General features: G+C 39.2%; 1 protein-coding gene across 12 annotated transcripts in view; it reads left to right on the top strand.

Annotated features, from left to right (window-relative positions):
• The window catches only part of RPS6KA2 (ribosomal protein S6 kinase A2), a 287603-nt gene that overhangs the window by 236462 nt on the left and 24607 nt on the right, over nucleotides 1–26534 (top strand). For all 12 annotated transcript variants that reach the window (XM_069010159.1, XM_069010160.1, XM_069010158.1 and 9 more), the window contains 6 exons: nucleotides 2229–2299; nucleotides 3120–3208; nucleotides 9631–9695; nucleotides 17453–17555; nucleotides 22219–22349; nucleotides 23968–24093. In XM_069010159.1, coding sequence (XP_068866260.1) covers nucleotides 2229–2299; nucleotides 3120–3208; nucleotides 9631–9695; nucleotides 17453–17555; nucleotides 22219–22349; nucleotides 23968–24093 — 585 coding nt within the window. The remainder of the gene's footprint in view (nucleotides 1–2228; nucleotides 2300–3119; nucleotides 3209–9630; nucleotides 9696–17452; nucleotides 17556–22218; nucleotides 22350–23967; nucleotides 24094–26534) is intronic.

The following is a 26534-nucleotide window of genomic DNA, read 5'->3' as shown; positions in this document are numbered from 1 at the left end:
TTGATGTTAAGGGCATTTCTTCCGAACCTGAATTAATCTCAACATTAGGCCTGTGCAATTGGAGAACATGTGGTAACAAAGTGCTGGCCATTACAGCAGCACAGTAAATATTCCCTGCAGCCCCTGGGACAGTCATTCTCCCTGATCCCTCCTGCAACTTAAATTTCTTCCAAGTTCCTTCCTTCTGGTTTCCGTACTTTGCAGCCACGGTGCATTTGCAGGTATTCCTGGGATATTGGGGTGGGTGGGAACTACAGTCCCTTCCCACATAGTCACTGACCAAGCAGTTGCTTGGTATCTTGCATATCTGTATCATCTGCATCAGCAGTGTCAAGCCCATTTATGCCAGTATAAATGAGACGTAGCAGCCACTGCGGTGCCGCTAAATTAGATTTATTATAACAACAAAGTAACATGAGCAAGTGTAAGTGAACATTAGGTACTTACCGTGAGCATAAATGCTCTGGAAATCATGAGGAGGGTTTGGTACAATCTGTACCATTTCTGCTGCTGCCTTGGGAAGCAATGTTCTCTGCCCCTCATTCGCAGTATATCTGAACACTTTAATCAGGACTAAGGCTCTAATAGGTCAGAATTACTTTGAAAATGGTATTTAAGCTCCAGTGTCATCTATGCAGGTTTAAAAATTCTCCTCCATTATGTTTCTTTGTAGAAGACAAGCTGCTTTTCTCCAACTCTACCAGGCAGCTCTTTTCTTGCCTCTCCTAACCCAAGCAGAAGTTAATACATTTGTTTTTTCCAAATCTTGTTTATATTTGTCAGCCATATAAATTTTTAAGTGGTTTTTTTTTTCTTTCTACTATGGATTTTAGTGCCTTGAGGTAATTTGTTACTAATGAGGATTAATCCTTCAATTATCTATATTCAGTTAGTTATCTGGCTTCTAAACATCTCCTCTGCCCTTCTCCCAAAATTAGCATAGCAGTTTCATCATTAGTTTTCTTCTGTCTTCTGTATTTTTCTTATGGTATAGCTGTATTTAATCTGGGCAAGAGGAAGAGTCAGGCTGTGGAGCAATCTGATGCAAGTTTTGGTAATGAAAGGATTCTTCTTAGCACAAAGAGCTTTCTGGGAGCACTGTGGTTTCTTGTAGGATAAGGTACAAAAACTACATAAAGCTTGAAGAGTCTTCCCTGCCTTAACAGGTATTTAATTATAGAAATGAGTATTAATTATTAGATTGATTCATTCATTAATTAGATTATTATAGTAGAAGAGATCCAAAGCCTGAGTGACAGACATAAACAGGTAACAGTTCACCTTACTCTCAGTGGATACTGTTCTCCTCTGTCTCCAAGCTGATTTATGTTCTTGGTGTCTTTATGTTTGGTGATGCACAGCCTTCAGCCTCCCTTAGTCAGAAAATGCAGCTGCCACTCCATAAAACACCATGGCAAGAGCTATGTGAAAGACCTGGTATTGAAGCCGAGCTAGGCAAGCTTCTTTGGCTGGGGTTTTGTTGGGTTTTTTTCCTTCTTACAGATGTGAAATTCCTGTCAAATTTACTGATAGCACTAATCTGTCTCGAAGGAACCATATCTGATTGATGTTTCAACACATGAGTTAGGCAAATAATTGATGAAGATTGTTGAATTTGCTTTGAGATTTGGGTTCAGTTAAATGTGACACTTGTGAGATTCATCACTGAGTACAGCCAGAGGAACCAAGGCAAGAGAGAAAAGGCACACTCAAAAGCCTTGAGAATGTGTGGTTTAGGCTTGTTTCTCCTGCAACATCCAGTAGAGGCATCTCTAAGTGGTGCAAATATACAATCAAAAAGGTGGCTTGACTCAACCTAAAAAGATGGGGAGTGGCATTGTTGAATCCATTTTCCTTGCATGGTAGTCCATGCCAAACACCTAAGAACAGCCATACTCATGCAGGCTAAGGGTCCCTCCCCCTAAATAACTCATTTCCAGCATTGGTCATAAAACAGGTGCTGGAGGAAACAGCATATGTGACACTTCTTCCCACACATACCAAAACTTGACAACAAGTATCAGTGTAAACAGTTTGTAACACGTCTCTGGAATGGAACAGTCATCCAGACTTGCTGTGCCATTTCTTTTCTGAAGCACAGCTTGTTGGATCATTTCTTTTCCTCACGTTTTCAGTCGTGCTGGAAATAGAAGATGGATGTGGTGTCTTTCAGCCACGCAGACCATCCCAGGGCACATTTGATTTACCATTTTGTTGCTACTCCACAGTTTGAGATGCTGACGGGATCATTACCCTTCCAGGGAAAAGACAGAAAGGAGACAATGGCACTCATTCTCAAGTGAGTATCAAAACTGCTTTCGTTCTTCTAACTGTGAGTTAACTCTACCCTCTGGAGACTCCATAGGGCCCAAGTATGTGAAGGGTAGACAGTAATAAAGTGCATAATGAACTTTCCAAAGCTATGCAAGGCATGAATTTAGTAAGGCACACATAGCTGATGCCTGTGTTTAACTCTAAAATTGCCTTCAGAATAAATATTAGGAAGTGAATTACTGAGAGGGCCTTACAAAATAAATTTATCTTACTTGTGATAATGTCAGTATCTGCAAAATGCAAGAAAGTCAGATTTCTGCAGGACATCTTATATTTTGTTGCCAAGTTTCAAATATTTTCCTTTGCAATGTCCCATTCATTTGATGTTAAATGCAGACAAAAGTACTTGAAGCTTAGCCTTGCTCAGTATTATGGGGTTTTTTGTAGCAGTGAATGGCCAAGAGAAAAGTTTTATTCTCTTTAAATAGTATGCAGTTTAGTATATGTTTTTCCATTGTTTCATTGTTTAAATTCCTCTTGATTCCCAAATTTATTTCAGCAAACTAAAAAAGTGAAAAAATTCTGTAGGAAAATACCTATTTAGGTTGCAAAATTTTTATGAGATTCATTAGATCTGCTGTGCCTCTAAGTCAGTGGTAAAACCTTCCTTAAATTCCGTAGAATAAGATGAGCTTCTCTGCATTGCACTATGCTTAGGCAGCCTTTGGTCACCGATTTCGTGTGTCTGCCCATCCTGACTACTACAATTCCACTGTTTCAGCCACAGTGGGATGGAAAAAAAGTTGGAAAAATCTATTTTCTTTTCAAGTGTTGTGTTCTTTCAGAGCCAAGCTGGGAATGCCGCAGTTCTTGAGCATAGAAGCCCAGAGCCTGCTGCGAGCCCTCTTCAAAAGGAACCCCTCCAACAGATTAGGTATGTGTGCGTTTGATCAGGGCATTTGGTGTGTGCTCCCTGCCTTGTCTGGTGGTGGTCGTTGCTCTCAGCTCATCTTCTCTGATGGTTATCCTCTTCATTAGGTGGCATTTGGCATTTCTTCCCAGGGCACAGTGAACCTTCAGCATCACTAGAGAAATTTGTAAGGAACACAGGCAAAGCACTGAAATCTAAAACATGATATTAACTTGTATTTCATTTTTTTGGTAATGAGGGTGTGTAAACCGCCAGCTTTTATGAATGATTTAAGATAACTGCTGTGTGTGATAATATAGGGGACTGAGAAGCAAGTGAATCTTTTAGCTGCAAATCTGAGGTTTCATCTCTCCCATTCTCAAATGCATTTCAGTCCTGTCTCAGTAGCTCGGTGCGGTCTTACAGTAGACTTTATTCTTTATTACCCAAATACAGCATCTCCTTTTTACTGATGTGTCTTCACCCTTTGTTAATAATCCTGTTTAGATTTTGATAAAGTATATATTGAATAATGTATCTTATGTCATCTGACCTTTGTTTATGGGTTTTATTAACAAATTAACTGCATTTGATGAGGTCATGGACAATGCCTATGGCATGATTTCCACTGCAAATTTTGTTGTTGTTCTCCACAGGGATGAGGGGACAACCCAATCAAGCACAGTGCTGGGTGGCAGTGGGGAGCCAGTCCTGCAGCATGCTGCTCTGGCCCCTCTCCTACCAGGGGAATCCCACATGGTCTCCAGAGGAAATGCCCTTCCATTGGTTTTACCTTTTGATCTAAATGGTCACTCTTGTAGTCTGATATACTGTAGACATGCGAGTGGAAAAACACATTTTCTTACCAAGTTTTAATTGCTCTCAAGCAATTTGACACTTGAAAAAGATAGAGTATTGGGATTTCTAGGTTTAATCTCTATTCAAAAAAATTGGGTGCTGCACCAAATATGAACTTTTTCCCACTCCCTACCTCTTGTTTCTTTCTGCTGTTTTCCCCCCTGCCTCCATCTCTTGGTTTTATTCTGCTGTGCTCATTTTGTGCCTTCTCACAAGTTGCTATCCATCCAAAATGGAGCTCCAGTGAAGACAGTGGGAGTCTCTGGATACCAGTCCTTAAATAAAAAGCTATTCACTAAAACTTAGTTTGAGCCATAACAATTCTAGCCCTCATATGTTAATAATGAGGAATTGCTAGGGGTCGAGGTTTTAAAACCTGAGGTTTATTGAAATACTGGGAAGGCTTGGAGGAAAAAAAAAAAAAGAAAGAATGAAATTATTTTTAACACAAACATCCAAGGAAATAAGATATAAAAGTGTAATAGAGAAAGAGATTTTAACATTTCAGGGATAATGGTGGAAAGCTCCTGAAGGCACTCTCTGTTTTAACTGATTGAGATCAGCACAAAGGAAGATGGAAAGGGACCTGTTGATAACAGAAGAAGAAAAGCTTGAATAGTTGGCCTAAATACTGAACAGAAGTCAGTAGATAAAAGGACTGCTTCAGCCTTGTGGATTTCAGCTTTTTCTGGGAAAGGAATAATAATATTAAAAGAAAAGTAGGCTTAGACATCCAGTTTTGAAAAATCTTTGGAAAATTAATGAAGCATGCTAAAACAAATGAACTATATTATGGATCAAACACTTGTTTTCAGCCATTGTTTCATAAATTTGCAAATCTGGAAAGTTCATTTAGTTCCAAAATCCAGTTTTAAACATTGACAAGATAAAAGGCCCTTTTTGCCATTTGATTTTGGTACCTTAACAAACAGAAGTAAAGATTGATGATGTATTCTGAAATTTTGCTTTGAAATTTTGTTTTGAAGAGTTGGATTATTAATGGAAGAAATATTAGGGTTGAAGCAAGTTTGACAAGACTGAGAAGAAATTTAGTGATCTGGTTTACTTGCTTCTATTTTTAAGTCTGATGCCCGTATTAATATTTGTGACAAATCTTTAAGGAGTGGAAAGTCTTCCTTTGGTATCCCTGGTTTTGGGCACTGTCTGTTCTTTTCTGAGCCTATTTGCTGTACAAATAATCTGCACAGCACTGCTTTGGTAGTATTGCTCTAAGTACAACAAAATTCAGATTATGGATTTCAAATAATTTTAAATTCTTAGAGGAAACTAACTGAGTACCCAGGCAAATAAGGAGTAAGCACTCAGAAGTAAAGCTTTATGATGAAGGTGTTAGTTCGTTACATTGCCAGGAACTTAGGCAAGGGACATGCCCTAAGGCCTGGATCTACTCAGGTAAATAAAATATTTATTATTTAAAATGATTATTTAAAAAATACATATTAAAATGTATTTTATATAAAGAACATATTTAACAAGCTCCCTGTGCTGCTGAGCAGTATAAAGTGTCCAGAGTCCTTATAATTGAGAAGCTTGGCCAAGAAAGTTTAAAATAAAAGCATATGCCAGTAGGGTCAGAGTAAAAGCCAAGGAAATCATTACTGTTTTCTTAATCCCATGTTCTCAGGGAAGATACATTCTGCTTTTTCCACATAGAAAACTTTGGGGTTTTATTTTATAAAATGACGAGTTTAAACAAAAAACAGCTTTCCCCTTTGTTAGAGCAACTGTAAAGATTTCTTGTAAACCTTAGAAAAGTACTTCAAAAAGTCTAGCCCACTAAAAAGATTCTGAAGCTGTGGAGACACTAAAATTTAATTATCTGAAACTAAAATTCTGGAAACTCTTCCTGATGAATTTGAATATCCAAGTAAACAACTTTCAAATTTCATAGATCTCCTTTCTTGCCCTTAATATTTCAAGGCTCATGTTGTCCATAATGATTCAATAATCAAAACCAATTAAAAATAAAACATTCGACTCTTACTCTTTGCAGGCACTTTTATTACAGGCATAAAACTGAGATAATTAAGTTCTCACTTACTAATATGAGGCTGCTTTTATATAAATGCTTGCACTCTCTAATGTGTTTAAACTGGCAGTTTGATCTGAAAGAATTATTTATCTTCTCAGACCCTCATGGAACTGGATGGCACATAAGAATATTTGCAGGCAATAGGTTTGATTGTGCTGATTATTCTTGACTGATAGGTCTCATTGCTAAATTGATGTTGAAATGAAGTTAAAAACCCAAACTCACTAGAAACCTTGGGGAAGGTGAAAGGTTTGTGGTCATGCAGTGTGGTGTTTGCAGAATACCCATCTCTATGCCAAGAAATGTCCATCTCCATGAAGCAGGCCTTTCCAGTCATGACCTCTGTAGTGCTTTTCTTTTCTCCATGTAAGCACATCTCTTTTCAGTTCCCCTGTAGACTTGAAGATGGTAGATGAATGACTGAAACATGCTGAGCAAATCCAGGGAGACTCCAGCATAAGCATGGATGCTAATGTCTCCTGTGGACTTTTACAGTGGGATCAGGGCTGTCCTTCTGGCTCCCAGAGCTGTTCCTGAATGCACCCTGGAGGAGAGCCACTTCCCTCCTCCAGCTGAGAAGAGCACCAGGCCACACGCCACTGCCTGCAGCCACAGCACACAATCCAAGAAGGAGTTGTGGGCTACACCAGCAGGTCTCATGGCACAGAGGTCAGGGAATAAAAACTGCAGGAAGTGCTAAGCCTTCTCCATAGCATAAAATCAGTTGCTAAGAATTGGAAGTCATCCAGTCTTTGCAAAATTAGGCTATTACCATCGTAAATTTCTTTAATATATTAAGCCCTTGCACTTAATAATATATTCCTTCTGTGCTGGAGCTGAGGTGGCCCCCACTGGGAAATGAAAATTTTTCTAACAAATGCCTGCCTCAACTACATTCTTGCATTTCTTACTGAACACTGCAGCCCTCCACTAGAAGATGTAGCTGTGGGTGGACTTTTTTCTTAGTTCTTATTTCTGTGGGTTTCTGGGAAAAGGAACAACAACAGTAGCAAAAATTGTGGCTTTCAAATAGATGGTCTGAAAAAAGTGTGCCATTCCCGACACACAATGATGTATCCATTAGCTTAAGCAGGAGGGAAAGAGAAATAGTGGGGAAGGGATGGAGTGGAGAAAACTGAATGCATTAGCAATTATCCTCAGTCTAGGATATGCTACTAGTGTCTTACAGTGTCTGAGCACTTATCCCAGTCCTGCAAAAATCAATCTGGCACTTGGGTTTCATCCTGATGTGGTAAAGAACATTTACTGCACATTGCAGTTTCCAATCACCACCACTGACTCAAAGCATTTTTCACAGGTATTTCTTTTCTGAAGATTTACTTAATGTAATTCTCTTCAGAGTAACTCTGTTGGTTTTGTGTTTCTGTTGGCATTGCTAAAATCAGAATGAATCTGCCAAGGGAATCTTGCAGACTTCAGACTGTGCATTGAACAAAAATATGCTAGGGAAGTCATAGAGCAAGTCTTTTTCTAAGACTTATTATTTTCTTGTTCTGTACCCATGGGCCATAAACAACTGCCTAGGGGCATGTAAGAGCAGGATAAACATATGTGTTGCTTCACCCAAATTTTCTCCTATTCCTTCTTTAAGGTCAAGCAAGGGATTTTCTGAAACTCTTGTGGTTTGTCGATGAAGTAATCGTCAACAGATTTCTTTTCAACAGATTTTCCTGGCCTCCCCATGAACCCATATAAGTATTTTACACCATGTCATCTTTTCCAAGTAATTCCACATCACACAACTGTCTATTTCCTGAGGAAACATCTCCAGGTTCTTCTGGACCTGATTCCTGCTAGCATCATTTAGTGAGCTATTGTATACATTTTTGGTCATCTGTTTCCAGGATGAAAAGTCCAGACCTACTCAGTCATTCCATGGCATTCCTCATTAATTCCATAACCCTCCTTGTTGACCGTCTTTGATTTTTCCTAACTTTAATAAGTATACCCTTTTACAGGGGGAGTGTCAGCTACAATCCATACTCCAGTTGCAGGAATGCAACAGACTTACACGGTGACAGTGCAATGATATTGTCCCTTTTGTCCTCTTTCTTTTTCCAAGGTTTGATTTCATGTTGTGTTTGCCTAGAAATGTCTGTCTATCATAACCCACAGGCTCCTCAGTGGGGCTGATCACCTGTGAGCACATAAGTTTGTATGGCAGGCTAGGATTCTTTACCCTCATGTGCATTGCTTGTGTTTGCCCATAGTGAAAGATTAATGGGATGGGGAATTAATCAGATCATCCCTCTTTGCTGTTTTCCAGCAGGCCTGACAGACAATCCTGCATGTTATGTTTACAAAGTGTTTGCTTTCTGTATCCTTTCATCAGTGAATGTTAAGCAGGCTGTAGGAAGCAGTTCCTGATCACTGCATTTTGACAAACATCAATAATGGTCTTGTACACAAGGAGAGCAGACATCACATTTTCCAAAAGCTTCCGTTGGCAAGGCCTTTGTAAAGCTGCTTGTAATGTTATCTTCCTGAAGTACAAATACTGCATACATAAAAAGCTCTGAGGTGCTGAGTGCCCCTTGCAAGGTGCGCAGGAATCCCAAATCCTTTTGGGAATTAAGGATGCTCAGCATGCTTGTGAAGAAGTAGGATGGGTGCCCTTCAGGAACTGATTCCAGAATTGCAGTGCAAAACCTTTGCTTCCAGATTTTAATTTTCCTTGAAATGAAAATGAAAAGTGCTATTAATAAGGTCAAATCAACCCCAAAAATGGCATTCTAAATCCTCTCTGACAGTTCTTTAATTATTTCTGAGTACCTGTTTGGTTCTCTGATAGCACTGAAGCAAATAAGGAATAAAAACGTCCGTCTTCAGTGAAAACATAAGGCAAAAGTAATGAAGGAATTAGATTCATTACCAGATCTCAGAAGACTTTCCCTAAATTTCCTACAGTAATGTAACAGAAATTTAATAGTGAAGGGAACATAACATAACACTGAGAGTGGTGATTTTGGTACTCACAGGAATTTGAAGACAGTATTTGAAGACGGGGAACCTAAAACCCTGGCTTCCCTCAAATCATTTGGAGCCTTTTGGTATTTTGAGTCTATACTTGCCTGTAGTGCAGCTTTCTGTGCCTGTGGAGAACAGTAGCTAATCAAGGTTTGAAAGCCAGTGTGGATAGAAGAGCTGCCACTGGTGGAGCCTTGCCAGAGTATCGGCATATCCTGGGGCCTTTCCTGACCTTGCTGGGGCATGCACTCTGCTGTGGCTAAAATCCCCTGTCTCATGCAAAACCTTGGCAGCAGCCTCAATTAGAAAAAAGTAAAAGACCCTTGGGATCAAATTGTCATTAATGAAGTGCCTTTGTCTGTTTATGGGAGTTTATACTGCAGTGGCAGTTGCACCATGCAGTATTTCTTGACTAGAAGAAACGTTTAGATGGGGGCTCTCACTCTGTCAGAAGAAGAGCGGGAATGGGGAGGGACACTGGAGAAGAAAGGTTATGCTGCTCTCTTATAAGCATGACTTCATTTTGATTCTTTCCTTCTCTTCTCAGGTGCTGGATTTGATGGAGTGGAAGAAATTAAACGTCACCCTTTCTTTGTTACTATAGACTGGAACGTAAGTGGAGCATCATTCATTTTCCTTAGCTACATTTTTTGAAGATGAACTGCTATGCTTAGGAATAGGATTACGTTCTCTAACATTGAGAGCCTAACTTTAACACAGGAGTTAGAGCCTTCTCAGTGGGTGCCTATGTCCATCTTGCATGCTTGTTAGCATCAGTGCTCAAAATTGGAACAGTTGATTAAATTAAATATGATTCAAGTAAGACATGTCAGATGTGATTAACAGAATGGTAAACAAGGATTTATTTTATTGCTAACAGCTAGAGCTCATAAAGGTGGTGGTACAGATTATCTGAGTATTTGATTTAGACTCGTAAGAGGTTAAATCTCACATTTTTGGCATCGTATTTGTTCAGATTGACTTATTCTTAGACAAACCTGGAGGCAGACATTTTTCATTCTTGATCTGGACATCTGCCAGTGCATCAGAGTTCCTGTTTTCCACATCCTTTAGCATTTTCTAGTTTAATTTTATTCAGCCCCTGTTATGATATTGTTGTGTCTCTTCAGTATTTAATGCATTCATTCATGAATGCTAGTACAATCAGTAACATTGATGCAAATCTTATGATAAATTCTGGTAAAACTGCATTAATCTGTATTACAGAGCCATTCTCAAAGTGCTGCTCAGGACTTTGCAGTAAAGCTAATTCCTCTGTGGGAGAACATTTTGTGGTGCCTAGGTAGCCTTTGAAAGGCCCACAAACCCATTTATTTTGGTAAAACTCCTTAGAAAAATCTAATTTTAGTTGCATGTTGAAGAGTTGTCATGACTCATAAACATATTAAAATATAATCAATGGAAGTGGATTTTGAGACTTTCCTATGTAGTCAAGCTGACTTTTAGTCCCAGTACATATGTTCTGGAGTCCAGAGTCTCTTTCCTCTTTTGCTTCTTACTAACCATGAGATTCTGTATGAAGACTTTATATTTATGAAAACAGTAAGTGAAAATAAAAATATAGAGAATCCAAAAGACATGGGTTGTTGATTATGATTATTAAAAAATAATATTAGTATAAATAAAAATAATACTATTTTCTATATTCCTCCAATATCTCCACAGTCCTCAGCTTTGCAATCAACATATAGGTCAGATGAATATGTCTTGATATAATAAGAAGCACTGGAACAGTGAGAGGGTTTTTCTTGCTTCTGTGTCTGCTAGTGGAGCAGCTCACTAACTGATCATAAATAAATGAGGCTCTGCATCTTCGAAAGGTTTTTGGAAAAGTCAGTTCTGTCCCAAGAGAATATTCAAGACCACCTTCTGTCATGATAATTGGTGATTGCTTCAAGCTCAGTTCTTTAGGGAACAATTTCATGCCTGTCCTAAGGAAACTCTACAGTCCTCCATCATTTGAAAATGCTCTTTTGGACAGGGAAGTATCTGCCACAAAGAAGATAGGTATGCTTGAACGTGCCTTGGAGCTAGAGAGGAAGGTGGATTTAATTGCCCTTTGATGTGTTATCCAGCCCTCTAACACTGCTGTGAAATATAGCTGTAAAAATCCATTTTAATTCAACATAATTAGTGCTTTTTGCACTTTCTTGGAGACAGATCACTTTTATACCGATCAGCTATCATCTTTGTAATATATTTCCTCATTTTATCCTAATTTTATAATCACTCATGGAGATCTTGGGAGGCTTATCTCATTCCAGCAGCTACAGTATTGGAAGTATTTCAGAGCAGTGTGAGCCAGTGTGGCCCTGAGCTGAAGCCAGGACTTTGACTCTCAATGATCATCCAACCAGTTGTTAACGTGTTCTCCATGGACAGAAACAGAACAGGGTCAGAGAACAGAAATGGATCAGACATAGATATTTAGCACTGATCTCTGTACGGTTGCAGGAAAAGAGTCCCTGATGCCCTCATTTTGTTCTCCCATAATGATACTGAATCTCCCACATCAGTTTGCAGACAGTCAGCAAACAGCACTGCTGAGATGGGACAGAATTGTTGATTTACTTTATGCCTTGGTAATATAAAGACCTCAGAGAGTAAGAGGCAAGCTCTTTTGGAGAACTTCTGTGCTACCTTGGCAGCTATGATAGACAGGACTGCTGTGACTGACAGCACAGAAAATTTCAGCAACTGTAGTAAAACAATTATCATGAAGGGTAAGAATGGGTTAGTGTCTGCTAGAAATGCAGTGTGAAACAGGTTTGATTTTAAGCATGATTTTTCCTACACGAGTGACGTGATAACCAGGAACAAAGCACCAAATTTCATCACCTAATTTTAAAGAGAGATTCAAAACAGAAATGAGTTAGCTTCTTCCTTCTAAGTAATGTGTGAAGTCTTGATGTTGCAGCGATATTAGAGTTGCAGACAGAATTGTGTGATTCGGGCTTTCATTTCACAGTATTTTCAGAGCTGTTCCCTTGGGTTTTGGATTGGAGCTGGTTATTTTCTCTGTCACTGAAGTGTTTACCTGTTGGGGCAGTAATTTCCCATCTTTTACTGTCTTCAAACAGACACAACCAGATATAATGTGTGGTTTGGATGAACACAGCAAACACAGTGGAAACAGCACACGCAGTGTGGGAATGGCCCCTGTCACGATGCTGCAGATGCTGCTGCCAAGCACAGCGTGCTGGTACTGTGTGACCACTGCATGCAGAGGCAGTAAGGGCAATCCTGGAAAACATGAGTGTGGCCAGGAAACCTTCCTCATCCCGGCTTTTCCCAGAAGCCACTCCCATGTTCCAGGGTGCCATTCTTCAGCAAAATCTCCAGCCACCTTAGGTTTAACTTCTGGCTAACTCCTCTGCTACATGAACTGTGGACAACCTGACACAGGATTTTTATGCCCAGACTTAAATTGTGGCATGAGACTCTGTAAGACTCACATTTTTACAGCTGTTACCCTGTAACAAAGCCTTAAGTTCCCACTTTCCAGAGTGAAAAATAGCTGGAGGTTTCTGAAAGTATCAGTCTTGCTGCTCTGAGGCATTTAGTAGGGCACCATGACACAAATTCAGTAGATCTGTTGTTAAATGGATGGACTGTCTTTCATGATCAAGGCTGGAATGCTCAGGAAAGAGATTAGATGTCCAGCTCCTTGACAGTTTTACCTGCATATTAACCTTGCACCTTCTTTTCTTCTTAAGACAAGCAGACCCAAAACAAGTTGACCTCAGATAATTTCAGTCATTGGTTCTGAGAAAGCACAGTCTGGTTCCTGATATTTTACTACTGTTTCTTCTTCCCAGGTCATGCATAATGAATTTCTGGCTTTTCATTGAAAATGAGAAATGAAATCCCGTTTTGCAGACTGCTATCAGAGTAGTGGGCTATAAACAGTAGTTTTTGCTTAGATGACAGGCTAAATTGGAACTAGAGCAAATGACATGCTGGAAAACGAACTGTCAAATACAGCTGAGGAAAGGAGTGGAAAGAAAATGGATTCCAGGTCTTTTTCCTTTAATATTAATCAGAGATTAAACTAAACTGAAAGTGTGAATTATTTAATTGCAGATTTTACCAACAGCAAAAATTAATCCTGGGGTCTGAATTCTGCTAGCTCTTCTATCATTTGCAGGCAATAACATTGAGTCATTAATCTAGGAGAGGACAAGCATTTTAGAATGTAGCTCATCCTTTTGTCTGCTTATTGGATTTTCCATGACAGGTATATGTATCAAGGGAGTTTATTCTCACATTACAAGTGCATCACTGTGGAGGGTAGCATCTTTCTATTTCTAGAAAGTGTCTAAGGAATAAATCAATTCTTCATCAAAAAAACTCAGTTGAGGAAATGACTAAATAGTTTTTAATGAAATTAAACCATTTTCCTTTTTTTGATATTTGCCAGGCATATGTACAGAGCATTTACATCTCTGGGGTTTTTAGGAGTGTGTTTTTCTAAAGATGATGAAAAATTAACTACTTATAAATAAAAAGAGAAAGAAACACAATGTTGCAGCATTTCATTACTAGTCTCTCTTGTGTATTACTTAAGTTCCAGCTGAGGAGATGTTAATCTGAAGATTATATTAGGGATCTGGCAACATATTTTAAGAAAAGGGCAGTGGCACCTGGATGAAAATTAGTTATTTCAAATAAAAATGTTTTTGTCTGAAATCAGAAAGAAAGTCTATAGAAGCTCATAGTTTCTAAAACTGCAATAGAAATGGTTTCTAGTTAATTCATAGGTACTTATTATCAAAGTCTCAGGAGGATGTGAGGGGTTGATAAATAGTGAGAGGCATGGATATGTATCGAGGTGTGAATATCTACATCAGTGTTTTCACACCCTGGAGTCCATCTCCCTCGTTCTGTGGATTATGCACTCCCTCAGCACAGCCTCTGGATCCGACAACACTGCATGATATGCAGTGATTCCTGTCAGTCACATTTTTCTGTGCTAAATCAATGCTGTGGCCAGTTTAAAAAAAATGGTTATGGGATGTGGGAGCTTATTCTTTACTGGGAAAGAGAAATAAATAATATTCTCAATAAAACATTAAGGGCTAAGGAGTGAAATTCTCCTTTATGGATGTGGAAACAATGTGGAAGAAAAAAAAATCTTCAGCTTCTTATACCTGTGCAAAATAACAAATATATAATGATCCTAAGTACCCAGCCTGAAATTTAAATGCTCCAGTTAGCACTACCATATCCAAAGTCTCTTTTGAATGCCTAATAAGAAGCCCTAAAACAAAAATTTGAATATCAAAACTGGAATTTGAACTGGGAAAACTGGGACCCTGTTCCCATTTAAACAGATGATGGAACTCACAGTAACTTTTGCATATGGTGCTAAGACTACCATGACTTAGAAAGTACATAACTGCTTAAACTTTACCAGAAGTTATGGCCAGCCTAATAGAAATGGTCAAAGGCAAGATTTGAAATTTAACTTGCTGTCATTTCCCACTCTGGTTGGTTTCTGTCAGAAGAGGTCACAGTCAAGATACGTCATCCCTGAATAGTTTGGGCACCATGGTAATAGATAATATATTAATACATTTCCTAAAACTAGAAATATTCTTGAAAGAAGAGGGATCTCAAATCCTCCAAGAGATTCCCTCTCTGTGTGTATACAAAGCAATGGCTGTGATTTGTACTGTTTTCTTAGATCAGCTGAGTTTTGCAGTATACAGGATGCAGGTTTCTAAAGGGAGAGGCGTTCTGTCTGCAGCAGGCCTTTGTGTTTAACTGTGCTGGGCTGCCCTGTGGTTTTGGTTGTAGTGGTTCACTCAGAGAACTGGAGCCAGTGTGGGATGGAGAAGTCCACAGATGATACTGCTCTGCTTTTCCTGATCCTCAGTGGTTTCATTTAGTTACCCTATTCAAGAACTTGGGGAAAAAAGATGTTTTAGGCATTTTACCTTTTGCTGTTCTGGCATCTTAATTTTTGCTGCTCTGTTGTCTAATTTTTATCACAAGTGAGTAAGGAAATGGAAAAGAAAGTCATTGGGGTTGTGCTTGAAGGAGTGCCTTTCACTCACACAAGCAACTTCTTCATTTCCATCCCCTCCCAGAAAGTGAATTTGTGATTATACATCTTTAGGTGGTGTGTGACTCATGCTGAATCTTAAATCCCTCCCTAGAAGTGGAGGATGTGGGTTAGGGATTCAAAATACAAATGTAGCTCCAGCAGCACTTAAGAAACTACAGATGGGGGAAGGAATTAAGAGGCCAGAGAGAATATGGTTACGATAATGAAAAGAGAGTGCAATTCTTGAATGATGTACAGCTCTGAAACATTTTCCAATTTTTGGACCTCACAGGATGAGCTCTGCAGTTGTTTAGGGAGGAAGCATGTGCATGTGACCATATTGCTTTCTGCAGTAGAAGCACTGCAGTTCTGAAATAAGACAAATAAAGGGAAGCTGGAAGCAAATAGCTTTCTCAAGGTGAAATGCTAGGAACTGAAAAAGCATTAGTAGGTGCTGAGTTCTCTTTTAAAGTTCTGTGCAGACAGAAAAAGATGTATGTTAATTACTAGGTTGATACTCTTCAGCTTTTGAGTGACACTTCCTGCTTAGGATTGCAATTGGCTTTTAATTATTTGGAAGTCTGGCTTTCCATTGTGGCTCACAGCAGTTATTCATCTCCTTTCCTTTTCGAAGATATGGAGCAGTTTTGCGCAAGCAGGAACTTTTTATGGTGAAATGGCCATTAATTATTGCAGAGTCATTTCCAACCTCACCGTTTCACTTTCCCAGGGAATAATAATTCAACCACAAATACATCCTTTATGTTAAGGCTAATACTATGATACAGAATTTTCTGCTTCAAGAACCTTTATTTATCAATGCAAAATCAAATTCAAATTATGGTGATGTGTATATATCTTAGGTCTGACCACATGCTTTGTATTACAGAAGTTTATTCACCACAAAATGCACAGTTAAAAACACTCTTCCTGCATGCAAGGAGCTGGACAAGCATTTAGTAATCTCCATTAAATATTTTGAAAAATCAGCTCATTAGGAAGTTTCTTAAGAGCTAACCTAAAAATATGTATTGCAAACAGTCATAAAGTTGAACTCTCCAGTTCTTATCTTGACTTGAAAGTTTGGATTAAATGTTACATTTATGCTCAGACATGTTAATTGTGGGGAACTGTCTGTGCCAACTAATTCAGCCCTTTGAAACCTGAGAACAAAAGCATTGCTAGAAAGGAAATGCAGTCTAGGGACTGCAACATGGGGCAGGGAGTCAAACTGGAGCTCTGTTCCCTGTGCTGCTATCAGCATGATGTTCAGTTTGGGCCATTTCAGGCAGAGATGGTGCAAAGATGGCTGAAATCATTAGGGGTCTTTCCATTAACCTCTGTAGGCTTTGGATCAGATCCAGACGTCCTGCACCTCAGTGTGTGTGTGTCTGTGTGTGTATGAATGCTTGCAAAGGAGCATGGTGTAGAAATTTCTTAAAGATCTCTGAGAATGAGTAAATAGGCCATGAAGTCCCTTGTAATAAAGGTAGGATGCATTAGGATGAAGTTATGGTGCCTGTTACTTAGGTGATCCCCTACATGACCCCTCAGTCACCAGCAGAAGCTCACACACCTAGCAGTACTTACCTGTTACAGACTTTCCTCTCTTCCTTACGTTTTACCTTGGTTTTGCTCCTCAGTTCAAGCCACATGTAGAGCTTCAGTGTGATTCCCCACCCATCCCCAGTGCTTTCTCCCTAGCATCTTTTGATGGGAATTTCATGTAATCATCAGCTGTAGACCCCCTTCCCTTTTACCAGGTATGCTGAAAGAACAAGTCTCTTTTTTAGGTTGTAAGGAGCACGCACCCAAGCCTGTTGCTCAGCTCAGTCTGGCAACATGTCAAACATATTGCTGGTTCTTGACAAATAATAAATGCTAAAACACTCATGGCTTCCTAGCAGTTCTTTGTGCTGATTGCCATTGCTGCTCTGCTGAAGTCACCCTGTTTCCTGGTCTTACCATTGCACACTCCAGTCCTGCCCTTAGACCAGTGAATTTCCAGATGCCCCAGCTGGAATACTGTTCCAGTCTATGGGCTAAATTTTTGCCAGGATCATTTGTGTTTATATTCAGGATTCCAGTAGCTAAATCTGCAGCAACCATCCAGAGCACAGATTTTAAGCCAACCTGTCAGGCAGGAGCCAGAACCATGGATACGTCATCCTTTTCTGTCAGTCCAGCAAGGACAGCATGGAGCTGAGAGAGGACACCCTAAAGAAAGCAGGGGAGTCTACCTCCAGATGCTGAGGGTGTAAACGTTGATGTTGATTGTGATCTGTTCTTCTCCTTGTAGAAACTCTACAGAAAAGAAATCAAGCCTCCTTTCAAGCCCGCAGTGGGGCGGCCAGAAGACACCTTTCATTTTGATCCAGAGTTCACGTCTCGGACCCCCACAGGTTAGTAAGGTGGCACATGGGTAATATATCTTTTCAGTTAGTGAGTTCATTCTTCTTTCCCCTCCCTATTCCAACACAGTCTAAAAGTCTGATCATCTGTGGCATTACAGGGTTTTGCCATATCCAGCAGGAAGCAAAGACCGTTTTTGCTTTTCCAACAAAAGAAGCTCATAAGTATTTCATCAGCTTCACATTAGCTTGTCTTCAGGAAGGACAGATTTCACATTTTTAAAAGGAAAAATAACTATTGCTTTGCTATTTTATTAGTCATCATTGCTTACACTAGCTGAATTTAACTATTTTAAGTTACCTCAGCTTCAAAGAACTTTGCATCTCTGCAAGTTAGTATGTAATTATATATTGCATAGATATTTTAATTATGACGTCCCACAGACTATGGACTGCTGGAAGTTAATGTGTGGTTAAAAGCAATGAAGAATCATCAAGTTCTCAGGTCAGCAGAGTTATGCCAACAGGAAATTTCACCCACAATATTTAGAAAATGCTTGCAGAGAGAATGTTGTTCCTGTAACTTCTATTTCCTAATAGAAATACCACACTTTTTACTCTATACACATATGAAGGTGACTGTTGCACAAAATTCAATCTTTCCACTCTTTTAAGTGGAAAGCAAGAATAGCAATAATGTCAGAGTGGTAATCCCATTTATTATGTTGCCTTCTGCTAGATGTGGATATGTTATATTACATTTCTACCTGTGATATTCCTGTAAGTAAAAAGTACCTATTTATACTTTCTAAAGTGTAAGAATTGAATTAGTTGTTGTTTGTAAAACACTTTGAAGATGGTAAGCTCTATAAATATCATGTAGTATTGTTGTAATAACCAAGTATAAGCTTCAACCCTCAAATTGCCCCAGAACTGTTGTAGTGAGAAGGAAAGATCTGAGCTTGCATTATGAAAATACCTACATTGTAACACGTGACTCAGAGCTGAGATTTCCAGCAATTTTTGTTCAGGCTTATCATGACCCAAACCATTTTTTCTTAAAACTAGCCCAAACTTCTATTCAAAGCCTGGCTCAAATTTCCTTTCACGAGATTTAAAATAATGGTATCTACTCCAAATCTTTTGTCAGTCAGTTCCTTTTTTTTTTTTTTTTTTTTCAAGGTTGTGCTGACTTTTGCAAGTTATAAAAATACTAATTCTTGTTTTTTTCAAATGGAACATCCCCACCTGTCTCCAGTATATTTTGGTCATGTTCTGATATTCCTATTCCACTGCATAGAAGCATGATCTTTGGTTACCAGACATCTCACACATCTGATTTTAGCTTTAATTTAGATTTCAGAGGAATTAATTTCTCTGAAATATTGGAGACTGCAAGTGAGTCTGGTCTTGAGAGATGTGCGGTCTGGTGCTGCCATAGGAAGTTCCACTGATGTGCAAAGAAGCATCAAGAGTTTGGATTGCTTTGGAAGCTCACACTTCATTGGTTTTTGTAATGCCTGGGGCTATATTTTACACTCTGCATGTTACTACTGTTGCCTAACTAAATTTGTTATTTTGTACAAGACACTGACTTGGAAGATGTGTTTTGGGTGGTGGCTGGGGTGGGGAGATGGCCTGCCTCAATTCTGCTTTGGGCTACCATGGATAGTGTCCTGAGAATCAAACCATGCCATTTCAAAATAGGTGTAATTGGAAGTGTGAATCCATTTGCATTTCCAGAGTGGCGGAAAAGCCCTGGCAGAATGGCAGAATATTTTGCAGCCCCTGACTGTTCACTGGTTGGGTCAACGAGGATGAGGGAGAGCATCACAAATGTGTTCAATACTGGCTCACACTGCTGATGGAACAGAACAATAACCTCTTCTATTTTGAGGATTTTCTAATATGACATAGACCCCAAACAAAATAACCGTGCTACTGCGAACATCCTCAGATAGAAAACTGTAATAATTCCTGCTTCATGATCATGCAGTTGTGTTTTAATGAAGCTGCCAGAAAGACACTACCAAGGAGGGGATACAGAAACATATAGTCATTTTACACTGTATTTATGAACGAGTTCTCCTGCCCGGAGGCAGGTTTATGTCAAAGTTTTGGATCCAGTAAATCTTGTCAGTCCAGTGATTTGCAGAAACTTCCTTTACCCTGGAGGTTGAAACAGCCTTCTGTGGATTCTTAACCTCAGATCTAAGTGTGCCAGAGATGTGGTTTCTGACACTGACAGATCATTTATGTGGGTATAATTTCACATCACTTTTTCTCAGAGATTTGTCCAAGTTGGAGTTGATTTTTCTGGCCACTTGCTTCCTGAATTCACCACTGTGGACCCACATCTCATTTGTGGTGACTCAGCTCCTTACAGGGAGCTGGAGGCTGAAGCAATCTAGGTTAGAAATGGTGATTTGAACAAGGATCAAACCAAGATCATTCTCATGACCCAGTTTAGATTTCAGTCCACAATTGTTTGTACTGTTGTAATTGATGGGACAGCAGGCTGTAACCAGCAGGAATATTTTAGACTGACTTTACTGCTGAGAAAAAAGTATGTAAAATTTCACCTGAAGTATCTAAATATTCTGCTTTGCAAATATAATGTTTCCTAGCTCCAGTGAAACATGATAAAGGAAATTACTTAAGAGTTATGAAGTCTTTGAAAACCCTTAAACTTAGATGCTCTAGTGGAACAAAGCATTACGACTTTTTCACAGGAAGAAAGATAACCATTATACAAGATTGGTGCTTGTAAGTGGATCTAATTCAGACATATGAAATGATTCTGATTTATAAGGCCTAGAAAAATGATTTAAGTTTCTGAGCTGTCAGTCAGTTAACATGATTTAAACATAATTTTGCACTTAACAAAAATGTTTTAATGGGTAAATCAGTTGTTGGTGATGAATATTTAATAGTGAACACTAAATCATCAATAGTTCTTCTGCAGTATTTGCTCAAGCGATTGGCAGTGAGTTATGAAGGAACAGTTATTTTTAAATAGAGCTGACCTACCACTTTAGTTTTAGAGCTGGATCACAGCTTTTCTGAAGTTCAGAAGTGTTCAGATGTGAATTATTGTCATTCCTTTTCTTAAAAGAAACATTATTTCCTCTTAATTAATCTCTCTTGTAAAAATCACTGTTATATATATGCCATGGTAGGAAGTATCCAGTGATGTGAGATCTGGTGTGATTCATCCATGTATTTTTGAGGAGAGTGCCCATCAAAAACACTGAGATAAGCAAAAAGCCCACATCATTTTACTGAGAGACAGTCTCCTCCATCTGAACTCTTACTTGCTGGGCAATAACAACAGACTGACTCCTGACTCTGCCTCCTCTGAAAGCTGAGGAAGCTTTGTGATGAGAAACAGAATTAGCTGCCATCTCAGTTTGTTTATTCCCAAGCAGATCTATTGATTTTACCAAATTCTGACTTCAGTTCCTCTATTCATTTGAGCAGTAGATTTATACAGGGAGTGTGCACACTAAGAAGTACACATTCTCACATATTTTCAGGGCCTCAAGCAGGTGAGTCAGATATAAGGCTCAGTGGGGATGAATTTTCTTTAGATAACTGGGTATTTACACACTTTTCTACAAGGAAATAGCTTTCTAAAGAAAGTTTAGCTGTAACTTTGTCATGGTAAATCACATGGTGCATTGGAGGAAATGTGAAGAGAAAAGGAGAAGGAAAAAAAACCAACACAATCCCCCCCCCCATTTTACTACTATAGGTTTTATAATACCCAGCCAGTTACCAAGGAATGATTTACAAAGTGATTCTTCTTGCTTAGGAAAATACCTGGGATAAAACATACATAGGGGAGAAAGATCTCTTTAAACCTTTCCAGAATTTTAAGTGAAGCACAGCTCTTCTTGTTTCCTCATGCTACTTCTCTCACTGAGCAGTGCTGCAGGTATGAAGAATTTCTCTCTGGTTATTTCATTCCAAAGGTAGAATAATTCAGGATTTTTTGAACTTTAGTGATTCCTTCCCTCCTTTTGCCATGTCAGGGGAAGGAATGGGGAGAAAATCTCCATGAAAGTTAGTTAAAACAATCCTTGCTGTTTCGTTCACCTGAGGACAAGTCAGCCACTGCCTTCCCTGGAGTAGGTCCCAGCTCCTAAAGCTGCTCCAGAAGATTCCTATAAGGCTGCAAACCACCACTGCTGGAGTATTGTGCTTTTACATTGGTTTCATGTCTTCCCAGTATTCTCCTGACCCAGCATGACACTTCAGTCTTTGTAATTTCTGTAGTCAAGTCGTGCTGCAAAGGACAGATATAGCAGCCTGTAGCTTTCTTCCACTCCCTGGAGAACCTCTGCTGAGCCCTGAAGGGTGCCCTGCCCCTGCCTCTCTCCTGTCTCTCTGAGCCTCTCTGCCCTGTGCCTTCTCTCTCTCTGTGCACAGGTAGTACTTTGCCTAAGAATGAACATGCACTGTGAAAAAATCCCTGTATCCAAGAAGAGACATCCTTGCAAAAATCCCCCTGCCTTGTTCAAATCCAGAGGAAAAGAATGGAGAAGGCACACCAAAGCCTTGATATGGAGATGAATTATATTCCCATGTGTCTGCCAGTTTATCAGATCTGCTGTTGACTGGCAGGGGTGACTTTGTCTGTTGTGGTGCCATGCTATTGCATTTTTGTTCTTTTGTGCAGCTCATGAGGCTATTTTCTTCCCTTCTCCTACAGATTCCCCAGGTGTTCCTCCAAGTGCCAATGCTCATCATCTTTTCAGAGGATTCAGCTTTGTTGCCTCTAACTTGGTGCAGGAGCCTGCACAGCAAGATGTGCACAAAATCACTGTTCACCCAATTGTGCAGGTACTGATGCTGGTTACATTTCACATCTGATGTGCAGATACGTATGTGAACAGTGTATTTAAACTGCCTAATGTTCTCACTGGTATTTCACAGCTACCTAGTGTAGGAAGGAGGTGTTTTACATGCAGCATGTAGGTGGTGGAAAACGAGAATTTTTTCCCAAAGGCTTTTATGTATAAAATGTTCCTCACCACCTTTGCAAAGGAAATAGGAACTGCACTTTGTCACAACTAAAATGAAAAGTACTTCTCAATACCTGAAACAGGATTCCAGTTTTGCATGCAGGGCGGGTAACGAAGTGTTTTTTCACTGAATGCATGTCATTCTCAACAGTTTTTCCTTGGATTATATGACACAGTCTGTGATGGCAAAGGGGTTTGATGGACTACTGCTACAGGCTCCCAGAGACACAGAGCCCAAGCTCCTGGGTGTAAGAGGCTACCCTACTCCTGTTGCTATTGCACAAAAACCTGGGTGTACTCACCTAAACCAGGGTGGCTTGATGGGGGAACATGCTAGACACTTGGTTCTTTTCTGCCATTACCCTAAAAAAATATATCCAGCTGTACTTTAAACCAGAAATAAATTGCTACAAAAGGTTTGATACATCAGAGGAAAAGTGAATGACGAGAAAGAACTGAGCTGCTTAAAGATGCAGCCAATTTTCTCACTAGGGAAAAGCCCCTTTTCTTACCCACAGCCACAGGTATACATGCCTCAAGGAGGGAGACCCTGCCTATGGTTTTCATAGGTTTTCATCTCTATTTTAATTATTTACAGTGGAATATGTCATACTCTTAAAGATGCTCTTATGCAACAGTAAGTGAAATGTTACCCAAGCAATTCCATCCCAGAAATGTTATATATATTTCTGTGATTTAATTTGTAAAAATATATTAAATACTAACACATGCATGTCTTATGATTTAGCAGGTTCTGTGTGGACTTTGCTAGCAAGGTTACATTTTTAGACAGAGGATTCTTGGAGGATTTTTAGAGATGCTGGTCATTTCTTGAGTCTTGGGATGGAATTTGCAGCAAAGCCTCAGATTTGGGATTCACCGTTGAACCAGTCTACCTGGCCAGACGTTTTCCAAATAAGAATTAAGGACTTAAAATAGTAACTTCTCTCTCACAGAGAAACCACAGATAAACATATTCTAGATAGGACCTCCAGTGATCTGGAGGTGTTCCCATATATGGGGTATCTCTCTTGAAGACTGTGAAGCTATTAATATTTTATAAGTTATCTGCCCCTCAGTTTATATTGTCAAGATGTGTGGGTTTGTCAGGAGATTTGGGCCCACAGTTTCCTATGAATTTCTAATAGATAGTGATTTTCTGCAGTCCAAAAATAGTTTAGAAAATCACTGTGGTTTTGCTGCTATTTCTACACGGACAACTCCATCTTACGGACTGGAAAAAGGTAAAAAGGGAGAAGACACACTTATTTGTTTAAGTAAAGGGCTTCATAATTTTTTAACTGGACTTAGAAAAGCTGCTAAGGACAAGAGAGTTCTGTGAACGAGAGATCAAGTACCTCCTTCAAGAGGAGGCTAGCCTTTGCTTTTACATACCCATGTCCTGATTACCTTGTTTCTTTTGTCTTTCCCTATAGCAGTTACATGGGAACAACATTCATTTTACTGATGGATATGAGATCAAGGAGGACATAGGAATTGGCTCCTATTCAGTGTGCAAGAGATGTGTTCATAAAGCTACAGAAACAGAGTTTGCAGTGAAGGTAAGAAAGCCGCTGGTAAATGCCAGAAATGCAGCTGAGACTGCTCTGCCAGCCTGGGCAGCAGTGGAGTCACTGGATTTTTTGTTGGCTTATTTCTTGTTGCTGGGTGTTGCTTGGGACTTTTTCTGTTTTGTAAGATGGCAGGTTTCATGATAAGTTTGGGGTTTTTTTCACGCTTCAGTCTCACCACATAGAATTCCTCAGTGGAAAAAACCTTTACTGTCTTGCCTGGAAATCCTGTTAATCACTTCAGCCATGCTCCTTGCAAACTGAGTAGGATTTACATATCCTACACTGAATCATCAAAATTTTAAAAAATCACATATAAAATTATTGCAAAGTTGAATAATGATTTATTCTTCTTTCTCAAGTTGTTTAGATCTGACTTTTTTGTTGTAATTAGACAGATTTTTCAATGAAAACCATGACCACATACAAAAATTCAGATTTCTTTTTTTTCTTCTTACATTCAAAACAAATGCTATCAAAATGAGCAAGTAAATCTTCAGCAGAAATTTAAAATATTGATTTAGGTGGGCATTAAAGACAAGTCAGTGAACTTCAGACTTGGTCAAGCAGCAGTGCATAAAACAGAGTCACCTCAGCCCCTGAGGCCAGGAAGCAGCTAAGATGAGGGAACCTTTTCCTACAGGGAAGAACTTCAGCTGAACTGCAAGGCCATGCTCAGAGCACTGTCAAAATCTCTATTCAGTGCTACAGAATGAGCAGCATGCAGCCATTTCAGCAGGCAGTACAGACCAGGGTATGTGGCAAGTGGTTGTGAGATTGCAGCTAAGAGGAAGAGTTCCAAAAGTGCACTTTCCTTTAAGGAGAAGTGTAGCAATGAAAACACTCATATGTTAGAACAGTATTTCATGTTTTTGTTCTTGTACCAAGAAGGGACAAGATTAGGTTATAACAAGGAATTTGAAAAGACAGGGGAAGTTAGGTCAGATCCTTCCACTCTGCAGCATCTCATGGGGACAGATTGCAGTACACAGAGAAGTGTATTTACCAAACTTGCAGTAAATGAGGGGATCTAGCCAACTGCCACTCTTCTTTTGTTGTTTTAAAATTTTAGAAAAGAGATGTAAATTTTGCTAATAAATGAGATTGTGTCTTTGCTATTAAGTGAGATGATGAGAGCTTAAGGAAGTGATCCAAACTGCAGTTCATGAGATAAATTACCTCCAGACAGTCAATAGAATAAGATTAAATATTTTATTTAGTCTTACTTTCCACTGCTAGACTACACATTGCAGTATCTGTGAAAATCCATGAAAATTTTCATGTTTCCTCATGGTGGCCACAAAAATCTGGAAAACACTGTTAACCTACAATCTGTTGATGTCACTGTTCAAACAATGGTTGATTTCTCTATGCTACACGATAATCAGGAGCATGGACTTACCAGCAGATCTGTGGGCTTGCAAATGAATATGCTACTATTTTTATTTCTAATGAATGAAAACTGTTTTTTTCAGTGCCCAGGTCATTTGTCAACAGATGGCATTATGTTATAGTAGGTATGGGTTCTGTATAATTTAAATACATCCATGATGAACAAAATATATGCTAAATTAAAGTAATAACTTTAATATTTCATTTATATCAAGTATTGTGGACAGATTTATCAGTGTAATACAGCCACTGGGAAACCAAAATAGAAAAACTTCATCCCTCGAAGAAGTCTGCATGCCCAAATCTGACAGGGCCCAGCATGCTCAGCAGCTGGGTGTTTGGGGTACCTCAGAGGATCCAGAAAAAAGCCAAGGCATGGAGACACCAAAACTCCAGAACAGTTCAGCACTGTGATTGCTAGGTTTATGCTCTTTCCCATTTTTTTAATATTTCCTCTTTTTACTTCTTCCTCCACTTCTTACAACTCTTTTCTTGTCATGTAAATATGTCTTGATTTTGACTGCCAGTGTAGGCAACATGTGCAGCATCTCAGTTTCTGACACAGTGTGAGTCAAATGTGTAGCACAGATTTGGGGTTGGAGACAGTTGGTGGGTTTCTGTTTGTTCTCTTTCCAGCACATTTAGTGCTGCCTCTTTGACTATTACTCCTACCAATATATTAATTTTACTTTTCTTTCAATTTTATTGTAATTTCATAATAAGATTATATCATTTTGTTGTCAGAGTAGCTCGCTTTCAAAAAAATTGCACAATGCCATCCATTTCAAGTAATTAGATAGCACAGGAGTCGCAGCAGATATTATCATAATTATATATCAGTCCCTTCTGACATGCATCCTTTAACTCTCTCTATAAAAATCACTGTAATTAGGCTCTTTTCATTTGTGTTAGTAAGTATAATTTTCCCAGTGTTCTCAAGTACCTAACGTTCACAGGAAAAAGTATCTGCAGTGATAGTTTGTGTGATAGGCAGCAGCCCCACTTGCCTTGCACCACCTCATTAAAAGCTCCCTCTTTCA

The sequence above is a fragment of the Aphelocoma coerulescens genome, chromosome 3 (genome assembly GCF_041296385.1).
Source record: "Aphelocoma coerulescens isolate FSJ_1873_10779 chromosome 3, UR_Acoe_1.0, whole genome shotgun sequence".
Classification (NCBI taxonomy): Eukaryota; Metazoa; Chordata; class Aves; order Passeriformes; family Corvidae; genus Aphelocoma; species Aphelocoma coerulescens.
The sequence above is the reverse complement of the archived record's forward strand: the minus strand, read 5'-3'. Positions and strand labels throughout refer to the sequence as shown.